General features: G+C 39.4%; 1 protein-coding gene across 1 annotated transcript; it reads right to left on the bottom strand.

Annotated features, from left to right (window-relative positions):
- Positions 1-1,225: 1,225 nt before the first annotated feature.
- On the bottom strand, positions 1,226-14,091 carry LOC308394148 (adenylate cyclase type 8). The gene is made up of 23 exons (XM_080878317.1): positions 13,570-14,091; positions 12,870-13,058; positions 12,366-12,605; positions 10,172-10,400; positions 9,948-10,097; positions 9,542-9,672; positions 8,768-8,879; positions 8,415-8,542; positions 8,184-8,342; positions 7,805-8,039; positions 7,521-7,709; positions 7,318-7,418; positions 6,430-6,631; positions 5,523-5,624; positions 5,296-5,423; positions 5,131-5,212; positions 4,854-5,012; positions 3,787-3,933; positions 3,601-3,693; positions 3,379-3,493; positions 2,625-2,749; positions 2,453-2,551; positions 1,226-1,996 (listed from the first exon to the last, which is right to left on the bottom strand). The coding sequence occupies exons 1-23, from the start codon at positions 13,812-13,814 to the stop codon at positions 1,814-1,816; spliced, it is 3,543 nt and encodes a 1,180-aa protein (XP_080734443.1). The 5' UTR covers positions 13,815-14,091; the 3' UTR covers positions 1,226-1,813.
- Between the last annotated feature and the right edge of the window lie 1,269 nt (positions 14,092-15,360).

The following is a 15,360-nucleotide window of genomic DNA, read 5'->3' as shown; positions in this document are numbered from 1 at the left end:
AAAACATGACATACTGAACCATTTTATTATTTTTTAAACAAAAATTAAGCCAGAATGCACGAGTAGTGTGTGAAACACACGGAAAGCTGGTGGTTTGGAAGGGCTGCCTTCCAAAATTTAAACACAGTTTAGGTTTGCAAAGTAGCATCTGAACAACCCACAAGACTTCTGGAACAATGTCTATGGGACAGACAAGACCAAAGTGGAGATGTCTGGTCGTAATGCACAAAACCAAACACAGCGTTTCAGCACAAACACTTCATACTAACCATGAGCAATTGGTCTTGTGGTTTTGCAACGGGACTCGGACAGTTGCTGAGTCAACCGTGAATTTGAACATGAAATCTGTACCAGTGAATTCTAGAGTCAGGTGTAACTCTGTGTCCAAAACTTGGACCTGTTGGTCATACTGCAGGACATACATGGCATACTGTAATATGTCATTTGTTGTTATTCACCTGAGTCGTAGTTGTCCCTGTAAGGTCCAGATTACTTATATAATTTTCTGGTATATTAACCTTTGAATTAACGCAGCATCTACTTTCCTTTTCCTGTGACTTTTACTTTCAGCAATCACAAGAGTCATAAGATTGAGCACTGAGGTACATTTAATACAGGCTTCACATAAGATTAGATTTACATCATCCTAATCTAGTTATGAAAAGAACAACAACCACCCTGTTAGTAGTTACACCTAAGCTGGGAGCTGGATTTACTAAAAGAAAAGTTTCAGTGTTTTTAGAAATGAAAAATCTACTCAAGTTTAAAGGTAAACACATGTGAAATTAGCAATTTCTCTTTTCCTGTTTATTTTATTAGAATAACAAAATAGTATCATTAACAGCTGTCAAATATTAGGCAGATCTTTATTGTAAATTAGCCACAATATAAGAGCGCTCAAACATTTAACCATAAAAAAACACTGCAAGGGACAAACCCACGTTTATTTTTCCTTTTTATTTATTTATTTTTTAAATCAACGCTTCTTATAGACACACTTTGTCCTCTGTAGACAAACAAAGTTCTGTCACAACTTAATGTGTCTCTTATATATCCACAAATCTAAAATATCTAAATGTAAAGTGCTTTGATCCTGAAATGTTTTTGGTCCTGCACGCGGCTCCATCTGGTGGTCAGACAAAGTTATGACAATTTTAAAAAAAATTGCTAGAAGAGTTTGAAACCTTTAACAGCAAGAATAAAAACACAGTAAATAAATGCTTAATATAAGAAATATAAGAAAATTCTTCACACTTTCATAAAATCTTTTTACAAATATGTTTTGTAAAAAGTTACATGTTGTGTTAAAATTTTAACTATAATCTTTTATTGACTTAAAACCCATAGTTTCATATGAGGAAATCAAACCTACACAAACACATAAAATAAAACATGAATGTTTTTCTGCATCAAAGTCTTGGCAGAATGACGAGTCTTATAAAGGAAGGCTGCTTGAATATCCAGAATAAACCTTCAGGAATCCACTTAGAAACCAGAGTAACAGACACATGAGAGGTCCCCTGAGAATCTGTCTACTTTTAACTTTCCTTCAGTGTCTCAGTGATTAGTGATGTTTAATTTGCACATGCATGATTCCATGTTGTTAGCTTTGCTCTGCAAAGCACCACAGGAGTTGTTTGTTCCAAAACACAGAGCAAAAGTACAACAATCCATCACCATCATTACTAATCTTTCCTTTACTTTAAGACGATGCAGATGAATGTTCAAACTCCTTACCCCCTTCAACATTTCAGCTTTCACAAATGTTGACAGTTTTACCTTTTACCCTCAAAACCAAACCTTTTTTTCCTCCTCACGACGCCTCCACCAGGTGGAAGCCTCCGTTCTCCTCCCTCATCTTCTCCCTTTTCTGGGCTTGAACCAAACTGTAGACCACAGCTCCCAGTGTGTTCCTATTGAGGCTGAAGCCCCGCCCCCCACCACGCTCTATAAAGCTGGATCGCTCCTCCCGACTGCTCACGAAGTATGTTCGAACCTGAAGGGAAAACACTTTGATCAGTGGTGTGTACAGTTTATGTAACTAATACATTAAACATGATATTTTTCTTATCTGAAATATTTTTCTCATGTTTATGAAAAGTTCTGTTTATATTTTTGGGGTAAAAATGTATAAAAATGATCTCCTTGTGTTAGGCAAATTTTACAAAAATGTATGACACACTTTTCCTGCACAATTGTGTCATGCACTTTCTCATCATTTTGACTTCTTTTGATTTGTATGATAAAAATTCCAAATTTTTTGTCATACTCTTGATATATACTTTTTTGTTTAAATATAAACCCTCCAAGTTAAAATGCAGTTTTTTTTAATGTTATGTTAATTTTATGTTAAATGTAACTATTTTCAAACTCATTCGTTCATACCTGCACCTAAATCTCATAGTTTAGATCTTTAGGTCATGTGTGTGGTCACATGATGATGATGGCTCACCTTTCCGTGGCGTTCACTAATCCCTTTGAGATAAACGTCCCCTCTGAGCTGCCTCAGAAAGCCTCGTTCAACCAGAATAGAGCTGGTGTGTTCTGAGACCTAAACACAAAGGACGACATTTAAAAACCCGTTGAAGTGATGACCTCATGTTTCTGCAAACAGGTGAGCTCACCTGTATCCGCCCGCTCACACCGGTGCTCTCCATCCTGCTCGCCATGTTCACCGTCATCCCCCAGATGTCGTACTGAGGTTTGGTGGCTCCAATCACACCTGCTATCACCGGACCGTGAGCCACACCTCGAAGTGATGTTAGAGGTCAAAGGTCATGGAGTGTTTAAATAATACACAATAATAATAAGGGAAAAAGATACACTTTTTTTTAAAATTTTTGCTAAAGCTTTTAAAAATGTAATAATAATAATGAAAATAATAATATTACATTAAACTTTGTTTAAAAATTATTTTCTAGACATGTTTGTAATTTTGTAATTCTTTTAAAAAGTTCATTATTCAAAAACATATTAAAATATTTGTTACTGTTTACCAATGATTCATTTAAAATATATAAAGAAGAATGATTTTTAAAGAATCTATTTCAAAGAATTTTAAAGAATGATTTTTTATAGATAAAATAAAAAGAAGTAAATACATTTGTGAAATTGTTCATTTTTACATTTCTGATGTTTTTATGATTCCCATTCTTGATGAAAATCTTTCACCTTTGCACCTAAACTACTGGTTTAACTGTTTGTTTAAAACTTTCAAATTCTCCCTCTAAACTCTTTCTAACTCATGAAAATGTAGAGATTTTTATTTTTTTCTTTGAGTACTAAAGTGGTATTTATATGTGTGTGTGTGTGTGTGTGTGTGTGTGTGTGTGTGTGTGTGTGTGTGTGTGTGTGTGTGTGTGCGTGTGTGGTACTTACCAACACGGAGCTGGAAGTTGTTTCCTGTCTGTGTGTTGATGTGTTTGAGAGTTTCCTGCATAGCGAGTGCGAACAGGACCAACTCACTGAGGTGATTCCAGCCATCCTCACAATCCTGAACACACACATGCACGTCTGAATGAAGAGTGTATGGACATCAGAGCCTTTGACAAGACGCTCAGAGGGAGCATTTAAGTGTTGTGATGTAACAGCAGGACTCACCTGCCTGTCAGGTGAGAGGCCTGAAGCTGCCATGTAGCAGCTGCCAGTGGTTTTGATCTTCTCCACCTGCTGAAAGTAGCATTCATCCAGCAGCTACAACACACAAACACAAAGGTAAAAAATACTACATTTAATAAAGTTTACAAAACATATCTCGTTTGTGTGTGTGTGTGTGTGATTTATGACCTCATCAAAGTCGCTGATGACGTGGTTAAGGAGGCGGAGACACTCAACATGCTGATGAAGGACCTCCTTTTCCTCGTAGAAGTCGGAGAATCCGGGCAGAGAGGCAAACAGCACGCCCACTCGCTCATACGACTGTGAGTACAACTCCTGATAACACACACGCACGCACGCACACACACACACTTTAATGCTCTGTTAATATGACTCATACTAATAGAATAAGTAAATATCGATTATTGATCAGGCCTACTGGTCATGAGGTCTGAGGGCATATGTCACACCTTGCATTTAAAGATGAGAAACAATTATACAAAAACTTGAAAAAGTCACGAAAGACTCAAAAAATGTGCAAATGGCCACAAAATATTATCTAAACCACTTCCAATTCTTACAAAGTCTCAGCTGTTCTATACAGTAATTTTTATATATATATTTATATATTTATAATAAATGTAACTGTACGAGTGTTGTTTGTTTTTAATTTTTTAGAAATCACGTGCCTAAATTTTATCAAGGCTGAAAGTCTGGAGGAGTGGCCTCTGGATGACAGGTGGATGATGACATAGGAGGTTATACATCTGAGCTAATTGGAAAATCTAAACTCTGACCTCAGGACAGTGTTTGAACTGATTTGTGTAATTTGGTAATATACAGAATCACATCATGAGTATACAGTGATATTTTACCCTCTTTTTGGACCTTTTTTTGGAACACGTCAATACAATTATCTGACCAATAATATGTCTGCTGCATGGTTACTTGCACTCATAAATCACCCAAGAAGTCTGTGCTCCTGTTTTGCTGAAGGAAGTCTAGGATTTTTTTACACTCTGATTAACAGTTATCTGTGTCTGTGTAATGGTCCCAGTAGTCCTGTGATGCTCCCATGGCCAGAGCATGATAATGAAGTTAGCTTTGATTAACTGATAACTTCGTTATCCTCTCTCATAAAGATATGGTCACTTCTGACTAGAAAAAACTAAATGACAGTGACCAGAATGCTAATGCTGAAGCTCCAAAACTCAATAGGAAATCAAGTTGGCTGCTATGTGAAAGGCATCAGGTACCTCATCATTGCGGTCTCTCTCCAAGAAGTGCTGGGCAACATGTGCGGGCAGGATATTGAGCAGCAGACACTCATTGTGCTCCCGCTGCTCCTTCATGTCCTCCACCTCCTTCTTTGCCTGAAGGCCCCAGAGGAAGTCCAGCCGTGCTGTCGCCTCCAGCTACCAGTGAAGAAATGGAAGAGGGAAGTGGTGGATATTAGCATACTGAATTCATATCAGGGTTATCATTGTTTGCTTGATAGCAATAAAAGCTGGTAGCGTGTTTAACAGAATCCACCTGTCTGCTGTTGAAGAGGACAGCCACCACAAACATCAGCATAAGAACAACACAGACTCCATTCCTGCACAAGTGATGAGACCTGACAACAACAGAGGAGACCACATTTTATTTTCCACACCTTTACACAAAAACACAGGAACATGACCTGAATGGAACTTGTACCTGTAATTCTTGATTATGTAGGTGTAGAGGGCAGCAAACAGCAGTAGAACGGCCAGCTGCAACACGCAGCTCAGTCTGAGGAACACGGCACAGGTAACCATAGCAACCACGCCACTTAGAACCATGTACTGTACACAGAAAGGCCAGTGATAATTTTAAAAATGGTTACTGACTAATCAAAACAATGTCATCATGATTCTGAGTTCATGTGATGTTTGAGTGTTCACCTCTGGATATGTGCAAATGTTGATATCGGTCCAAGCCGTGGGAGGCGGAGCCAGCAGGGAGTCCCTGTTGCTGATGTCAGTTTCTGATGAATCACACCACAGCTAGTGGAAGCAAGCAAGAAGCTTTCTAACAAGTTATTTTGTACTAAATTCTTTGTACTAAAGCCTTTCAGTAAGTTGCTGGAAGAAGCTATTATTCCCACTGAGGTTTTTAAAAATGTTTAACATAAAAGATTGGTTGTCAGTATATGGGAAATCATAATAGACAATAAGATGTGCACGTTATTGCAGGTGAGTCATTACTTTTTGGCACAAAATACCAAGAAACTAAACGAAAACACTAGCAATGCAAAAATGGAGGGACTTCTTGAAATGCTTCAAACAAACATTCCCATTGTTGTAAGAAAATTTTTAATTTTATCTTATGTTGCTGTTAACACTGTTCCGGTGCAACTAAAGAATGTGTAAATACACATTTTTAGTTGTTGAAACGACAATGCTGTCAAAGTGATGTAATTTCACACTTCGTTTACAGAGAACACATTTTTGCAAAACTTTAGAAATTCAAGGTGATTACAATCAATACTCTTGATACTCTTTTATACTGATGGAGACTCATCATCAAACAGTAATCCTCACACTGTGTTGTGTCAACATTGCTGCTTAAAATGTAAAACAATATTTTTGGAGAATTCATTTTCCCCCAAATTGCTTCATTCTTTGCATTTCTCAGCATTCACATCAGCAACTGTTACAGAAGTGATGCTGAGGCGGACAATGATGTTTTTTTAATCGATTTTAATATGTTAGCTTGTTTGGTTTTCAAATCTTTTCTTATGATCGTTCGGTATTTATGACCTATAACATATCTTAGTTGTTGATTTGATAAAAACAATATCAGACTTACAATGTCTGCAGAGGCGATTCCAAAGTTGACAGTGATGGCAGTGAGTGTGAGCAGCATGCGGGCACTCTTGTTTTCATGCACCCAACAGCAGATTGACTGGAGGGGAGCAGGACAATGCTTAAATTCCTCCCCCAGAGTCAGCAGCAAGAGCAGGAAGTAAATGCCGCCACTGACCACAAACTGAACGACCATTGGACACAATCTGTGGGAACAAAAAGTTACTAAACACACACATGTCAGCTGTTATAGAAGTTCCGGTCAGCATGAACAAGATGTTTCCTCTCCTTGTATAACATTTATAATATTTTTAAGGGGAAAACAAATTTGTTTCATCTTTAGCTTCATTTATCTCTAAGCATGACCAGATAAATTATTATATCGAGCCAAAAAGTGCAGAGAAACAATTGGTACCTGATCCTATGCAGATGATTTTCTCTTTTAGATGTGAGGGCTGTTAAAATAATATCTATTAACATAAAAAACAAAAAAGCATTTGCAGAAGCTTGTTTTTGTACTGTTACATTTTGGTGCTGAAAAGATCACAAAGTCTTATATTTTCAATATATATTTAATTACAGCTGCTCATTAACACAAATATCTAATCTCATGGCAGCAATTTAATGTATTTGGCATGTAGACACGGTCAAGATAAAGGTCAGAATGGAAAAAGGTGATTTCAGTGACTTTGAACGTGTTACAGTAGAAAGTAACACTAGTTGAAATATGATCAGGACCAATAGCAGTGTCTTCAGTTTTATCTGAAGATTAAATACAAATTCTATGGTTTTGTTTTTTACATGTTAAGCTTAATGTTTTTCCAATTGTTGGATAATTGGACAAACATCATTTACAATTATTTACATCATTTAACAAAAGGAAAATCTATACCTTGGGGCTGGGATTAGCACCTGGACTGTCATTAAAAGCAGCAGCAGAATGAAGGAGCAAACCATGTTAGATTTGAAGAGTTCGTCTCTCATCTGAGAATACTGAGAGACAAACATTTTATTAATGACTGTTTTCAAGGTGCCAGTTTCACCCCCCCCCCCCAAAAAAAAAAAACCTACTAAGAAAAAAGATTCTCGTGTTACCTTTCCCTCCACATGGGAGTCCTTAAACACCTGAGTAAAGGTCGTGATGTGCTCCTTCCTCATTCGCTCACTGCTGCGCACCTCCATGGCCTGGCGAATCCTCTTGTTCACCTCCCGTGTTCCTGAGCGCTGAGCTGCTATATTATTGGGCAGCTGGGTCAGTGAACCATTGGTAAAAGTAGCAAGGATCTGTGAACCAACAAAGAATACAACAAAAGGTCAAAGGTTATTGAAATTCAATCAGAAAAGTACTAATGGACTTTGAATCTGTCTTCTGCACTCACAAAATTCTTTCCTAGGATGTCTCCAAATGGCAGCTCAGCACTCCACGTTGTTATCTCGTCATAACTGGGGCGCCTTGCTTTAGGCGGCTCCACATCTTCCTTCGATGCCGGACGGACCAGGTATGTGTCGATGTTGTGTTTCCGTAGAAACTCGCTACGATCCTGGCCATGTCCCGCCTCTGTCTCATAGATCCCACCCAGACAGTCCAGAGTGGCCTTGGAGATGTGAACCTGACTGAAAGGAGATGAAAATGTACAACACATCACAAAAATCTTCTGTATTTTAATCATTAAGATTAACTTTATGGGATGACACCTATAGCAAACTGCAGTTTGGCAATTAAGTAATAAGGATATATTATGTATTAATTTGTCTTACCCAGGCACTCCTGCAGCCTCCAAACTGTTGGCGACGTCCACGTCCCAGCTCCAGATGTCAAACTGCCACTTCTGAAGACCCAAAACACCACAAAGAACGGAGCCAGAGTGGACGCCTATTCGCATGTCCACCTCCTGTTGGAGCTCCCGACGAACGTAACTAAAATGAAATACACCTGTGAAGTTTTGTGGAAACAGCTGTAGGGCTGTGTTAGCCACAGATGATTGGTACCGTATAGTGTTGATCATACTGAGGCCCATCTCCACACAGCAGCGGGCATGTCCTCTCTGAGGCTCTGGGACTCCTGATACGCAGTAATAACAATCACCCAGAATCTTAATGCGCAAACACTGGTGGTCCTGTACTCAAACACAGGGGAAAAAAGAAAAACTGTGGCCTTGTACATTTAAAAAACACTAAATAAATAAATAAATGGCAAAAGCCAAATAAAGATTAAATTCAAATGAAAAAACTTTATACAAAACTTAACAAAAGAACCCCTAGTAGAATAACAAATACACCAATCCTTTAACTGGTACAAACACATAAAACAGGAGCTGATGCAGTTGACAAGGTGATCTGACCTCAGCCAGCCTGTCGAAGCGACCAAAGAGTTCATTGAGGGTTTTAACGAGATCCTGAGCCGAAAGAATCAATGACAGCGATGTGAAGCCGATGATGTCTGCAAACAGGATGCTGTGGAGAGGCAAAATTCTCATCATGAGAATATCATTTTAATCCCACTGAAACCAATGTAAAACCACTACTGCAATACATTTTTGGCTAAATGACCTTTACATATTCTTTATTCATCCTCTACATTTTTAACTTTACAATCTGTAATGAAATCATCGAAATAATTTATAAAACCACTAACAATACCTGTTCAGTCTTATTTTACATTAGATGAAAGCTAAAAACTTCTTTAAGAAATTATGCCTTTGCATTATTACTGGTGTTGTTGCAGAACAAAAAATCACACCTGCTGGATGTTCAAGCGTTAATCAATTTTGGGGGCTTTTTTTTTTTTTTAAAGTAGATAGAAAGATGGGACAATGGAGGAAGAAACTCAGCAAAGGTCCATGAGTTGGACTACGTTATAGCTGTGTGGTATGTGGTTGGCTCCACAATTAGTAAGCTAAACTAGAGCCTAAAGTTAGAGGTTTTTGATAAAAAACTCTGTGGTTAAAGGTTAACTGCTCATTTGACTGCCATAACAAGTCATTTCAGTCGATACAATAACTATAGTAGAGTTGTTAGTCTGTTGAAGCTCCTCAAAGTTCTTCATTCTTTTAAAACTACATTTATAGCATGTGTGTCCAGCTGGCTCGTCATCATAAAGAAGTGGGTTGTATTACCTGACATCCTTGTAATGGTGAATGTAGATCTTGTGCAACTGCTGAGGCAGCAGATAATCTTCCATGACGGCCATGTCACCAATCATCTCAAGCACCAGAAATTGAGGTAGGATTGACATCACCAGGCGTTCCTGACAGCACAAAGACGCACACATCATTAGCTTTAGGATATATGAGGTCCAGACATATCCCAAATACTTTGTTTCACATGACTTGCTACCTAGCTGTTTCTTAGTTAAACATCTTGTTACGTTTGGTCAGAAAAATGATGATTTGACTTTATGCTGATAACTGAGATCATTAATAAATAGATGAATAGGTTGACCACATTTACAAATGATCCTAATACTTCTTCCACTTCAATAGGGACACAAAAGATTAGGGAACCCTTAAATATCATCCTCACTTGTCTGTTGTTCTCCCTCTCTAGTCTGACTCGTCCTTCGATACAGCGCCTGGTCTCCAGGAAAGACTGTCTCTGAGTCCAATCAGACAGGTAGTGAATGAACAGACCCGCAGTGTTCATAGCCAGATACAGCAGAGCCTTGGACAACACCTGCACGTGTACAACCAGACAGTTTAACTGCACAGTGACAGAAAGCAGCCAATAAAATGTAGCAATTTTGTTACCTTTCTGATGAAGCTGTGGTCATTATAGTGACAGCAGAAATCCACCAGGAGGTGCAGAGTGGAGGTGGTTCCCCCCGCAATGATGGACCAGAGGAGGGGGAGGGGCAGGAGGGTGTAAGTGGAGAAAAGCGTGAAGAAGACATACCAAGAGTGATCGCTCTCCGCCCAACTGAAAACACCAACCAGCACTTGGAAGGTCTGAGACAGCCAGCTGACCACTGACAGATACCTGAGGTAGATTTAAAGGAAGAACAGGTCACTGTCTTCAAATTTTTAAGTGAAACATTTTCAGAATAAGACTCTGGAAAACTGAAGAATTTTAGAGGTTCCTTCAGCTTCTGAAGTCGTAGTTCTTCTTTCCTTTTCTGGAGAGAATAACAAACGTTCTTCCAAAAGAATTTATGACATCTTACAGCTTTCAATGTCAGGAATTTGTTTTAGAAAATCACTTCTACGACTGCGGTCTGGGGTGTGGGGCCTCCCTGCTGCTGCGGAGTCGGGGTGGTCTGCCTCTCCCCACCGCAGGGAAAAGGGTAACACCACCTGGGTCTGGGTGCAATTCCCCCCTCCAGGGGCAAGGGTACCTAGACCCGGTTTGTAGAGTACGCTTGGGGAGTGTGATTGTGTGTACAGCGTCTCTTTATGTCTGTCTCCACGTTGGTTGAGTGTGGAGTGAGTGCATATGAGAGCATGAGGGTGGGAATGGATGTTTGTGTCTGTGTGTGCCTGTATGTCTGTGTCTATATGTCAGGTTGGGTATCAGACGCCACCTCTCTGGGGACACCTCAGGCCCTCCAAGGTTTGGAGGCCTATCTCCACCCACCACCACTTCCCCTGCCGGTGGCGGACTCCCTCAGGTGTCGGTGCGTTGGTGGTTCTTTGTGTCTGGGGGTGGGCGTCCGGGTGCACACCGGCTCACTCCTTGGCGGCCGCTTGTCGGGGCCTGGGGCCTGGGGCTCGCTCGGGCCCCTTTGGAGGTGGGGTGCCCCCGGCCTCTCGGCCTAGGGCTCGGTCACTCAGGCGCAGCTGGGGGCCGGCGGAGCTCACGGGCGCGTCACTGCAACTCCCCCTGACTTCTGCTCCGCGGCTGCTGGGCGAGCCCTCATCTGGGACTCTCCTCAGCTCTTACTGGGACAGTGGCGCGGCTGCCCCTCTGTTGGTCTTCCATGGTCTCTTGTGTTCTGGGGGCCTCTGGATGTCTGGAGTTTTGATCTCCTCCATACCCGCTTCACACCCTGGAGGACGGGGCTGTGGCCCCCCCCACACTCCCTAGCAGATCATTACATGGAGAAACCTTTGGAATGCAAGCATGCTGATCCACACAGGTATGCACACATGGGTATTCACAGACGCGGACTAAAGCTTTCTTGGCTGCTGCCTCAAAGCACACTGTGCGCTGTCTATCTTGCGTGCTGCACAATATCGTTTATTACTTAGTAAATACTGATATCTATGACTAGCTAGTTTATTGTGATGGTGCTTTGTTTTCTCTATTATTATGTTGCTCTTTGTTGTTTGCTGTCTCCTCTGTTTGTTTTTGTTTGTTTGTTTTTTTTTTGTTTTTTTTCTCCATACAGGTGACCCAGGAGTTTTTTTTTTTTTCTCTCTCTCTTCCCCCCCCTTCTCACCGTCTCTTCTCCCCTTTGGTTTTCTTTCTTTCTCTCCCCCTCTCTCTCTCATTCATTCCCCCTGTCCTATTTATTAAAAAAAAAAAAAAAAAAAAAAATGACAAAGGATGAACTGAAGCTCTGCCATCACGTAATGTCGCATACTGCTGTTTCTGATGTCATTTAAAAAAAAAAAAAGAAAGAAAAAAAAAAAAAAAAAAAAAGAAAATCACTTCTGTGTTGGTAAATGCAGTCAAGCAGTCACATTGACTTATCTGTGGTTTAAAATTTGAGCTACTGTTTAGATTCTGCTGGTAGGATGAAATGTCATCTGCATATAACTTGATATTTATCTTAAAGAAAACTAAACATGCCCTCTGCAGTGCAGTGCTTCTTTCCTAATAACAGCCAAATAAATAAACAAATAAATCCATATTGTTTCGCACATCAAGGTACTATAATATTAGCGACAGATTACATTAAAAGACATAGTAACTTAGTTCATGTAGGATGTCGCTAAGTTGGCACAGAGATCCTTATAAGGAGCCCTCCCACATAGCAAGCAGGTCTGCTACATCCCAGTGTACCTAAGCCACTGAGGTGATGACAAGACTTCCTTTCTGGTCAGAACCACCAGGCAGATTCCTATCCACAAGACTACAGACAGACCGGTAAGCCAATCACAGGCCATGCCCCACCAGCCCAGCGGCCATGTCAGCAATGAGACAAGAAGGCGGGTCAGGATGTCAACGACAACAGTGACGACCAGTGAGGTTCTTCTCTGAGCCGAGGAGAACTGCTGGTAGAGCTGCTCCAAGTCTGCAGACCTGAAGAGGTTATAAGCATCAGCATTACTTATTTTTATACCATTGACAATAAGTAACAATATAGTCAATAAGACACCTGAATAAATAAAATAGGCAAGTAAAGATTTATGATTAAATATGTAAAAAATTCTAAATACTATCAAGGTTTATGCTACAAAGCATATTTAAACAAAGATCATTAATTTTATGACTGTATCATAATTGTTATTATACAGCTAATAATTGTATGGTTTTTAGTTAAAATGTCCATTTGAATGTCTTTACTTGAATTTGTGCTGCAGTGTGGGGATGAAGACGCCTCGCACCGTCCACCCAGACGACACAAAGAAGTCAGCATCACTGAGTGGGTCGTGTTTGCTCTGTGTTGCTGTGGTGACTGTTGGGTGAATGCGAGCTGCTGACGAACGGCGCTTCTGCCAAAATACTCCACGAGACGCTTTATTGCGGATCTGCCTGCAAGACAACACAGACCGAAGAACTTGTGTAATACTTCAAGTTTGATTTAAGAGAATAGACAAAAAAATTATGTGAAAAACGTTTTTTTTTGTTAAATGTTCTTAATTCAGTAACTTGTAAACTGTTTTGGATAAGGATAACTTGTATTAATAATTAAGATGCCGACAGTTCATACATTTATTAAGGTTATTCAATCAATTCAATCATGAAATTACTATGAATCAATGTATTTTTAATAAACACATAAATTATTCTGGAAGGAATGTAAAATAACACTTTAAATAACTTTAAGATTACATTAATTTGTACATTAATCAGGAAAAATTCACATTTTAGGAGTTAACTAATATGTTTATAGTTAATTAACGATCAAGAAAAAAGTAATCAGGAATGTTATTTCAACGTTTTAATTGAGATCATTTGCAATTTCAGCAGGATGAAGTTAACCTTAATACCAACGTTTATTATAGTTAAGGTTCAGTTAACTCAGAAATCAGTTTCTTTCTACCTGTTGATGTCCGCAATGTAGGCATCGGTGACTTTGATATGGTGCTTGCCTCGCTCCAAACCCCCAGCGAGCCTCAGTGTGTACAGGTTGTGCTGGTCAATGATGTTCCTGACGGCGTTCTGCCACAGCAGCTGCTTCCTGCGCAGGTTGGAGGTGGGGCTTATCCCAGTGCTAAAGGTGATGTCGCTAGTCTGCCGCGCCGCCTCACAGTCACCATTTAACAGCTCGCTGCAATCTTCACCCATGGTTACAGAGTTGTAAGGCCTGGCTCTTCTGTGAGCTGATTGGTGTCAAACAGATTTACATCAGTGATAACAGCAGCAAAACTGTTCTGTCTTTCAGTGTTGAGGAAACATCCAGGCTCCCGTACACAGGGCTGAAAACAAACCAGAAGAAGCACTTAGAAAAAAAGTGGCACCAGTAATGATGATTTGTCATTAAAATCCATTTTACACAAAATAATTGCCTAAGGAGTGTTACTCAGTAAATACAACAACCTTAAATTACATCAGTGCATTTAACGTTATGTATATATTTTTTTTGAAGTTTGTTAACTGCATTGAATAATGCACACTGAAGAGTATAGTTGTGTAAATGTGCTTCACTAAGTAATTGTGATCCTTCATTCAGTTTGGGTGTGTGCAGATTTGGCTTTTGTGGGTGTGTAACAGATTTCCAGTGTAAAAGTCACTTTGACTAATTTTGTTCAGGCTTGTGCTTAAAATGTTAATAAAATCAGATTTCCTGTACTTGTGCGGTGCATGGGACAATTTTAATTTCTAGTAAATAACTTATTTTTTTTATAGAAGCTGGTGTTGATGGTGATGATATGAAGTTTGTCCAAGTGATGAAGTCCACTCAGGTTTTAGTTGCAATCACTGAATAAGGTGTTTATTTGATATATGAGTGCAAATACCCTCCAAATTATAATGTAACATATTTGCATTTCCTCTAAGACCAGTTTTGTTTTTGTTTCGTTTTTTGTAATGACAACTTACTAAATTTTACAGTGTGGTGGAGTTGAACCCAAACATGGGATAAAAGGAGGGATGCAGTTTGGACAAGCTAGCCACTTCATAGCTTTTCAGTTTTTACACTTATCAGTCTTTTGACCCTTTGAGATCCACAGCAAGAAAAAAGCAATGGAAATTTTTTTTGTTTGCATTTCTTATTGACTTGGGTGAGTAATAACCACAATCAATAATTTTTTTTCAATAGACCCTGTAGTTTTTAAAATATTGATCTCTACCAAACAGTTGAGATGTCACTTCATGGTAAAAGTATGAAATGTCATGCAAATACAAGTACAGTAGATAATACAGTTGAAAAAATCAAATAAAGGGCCAAATTATAATTAAATTAATAACAAAAACTATCCAGGGCATTGGATACAATTTATTTCTAGTAGCATGCCAGTGAACATTGCTGGTTTTCATTCCATCAAAGGAAACTATTATATCAAACAACAAAGTACATATTTTTTTAAATCTGCAAATGTGAAAAATGTGCAACAGCACAAAATACTCACATTCGGGCCACTTCTGATTGAATGCTACTGTGCAAAATCATTTTTGTTTAAAAACAAAAAACAAAAAACTAAAGACAGTGCAAATCAATCACATCTGCTTGTAGTTTTGGTCGTTGGGGTCTTAGGGTGTAGCATTTACTCTGTGGTCTTGGAGAGCTGAATCATGGTTGTCCAAATCTAGATGCTGGCTTGTTAACTTGGTTCAGACACAGCCAGGTGGAAACCTTTTGAGAGCCATTGGTTTCTGGTCCAGTAGGGCACAG

Source organism: Rhamphochromis sp. 'chilingali' (genome assembly GCF_963969265.1).
Source record: "Rhamphochromis sp. 'chilingali' genome assembly, chromosome: 3".
NCBI classification, from domain to species: Eukaryota; Metazoa; Chordata; class Actinopteri; order Cichliformes; family Cichlidae; genus Rhamphochromis; species Rhamphochromis sp. 'chilingali'.
This window is presented reverse-complemented; position numbering and strand designations above follow the sequence as displayed.

Coding starts and splice junctions, on each gene's coding strand:
- LOC308394148 (XM_080878317.1), bottom strand. CDS start 13,814: ATGGGTGAAGATTGCAGCGAGCTGTTAAATGGTGACTGTGAGGCGGCG. Junction 10,401..12,365: donor TCATCACCTCAGTGGCTTAG/GTACACTGGGAT, acceptor AATCTACCTCAG/GTATCTGTCAGTGGTCAGCT. Junction 3,694..3,786: donor TCATCAGCGACTTTGATGAG/GTCATAAATCAC, acceptor TGTGTGTTGTAG/CTGCTGGATGAATGCTACTT.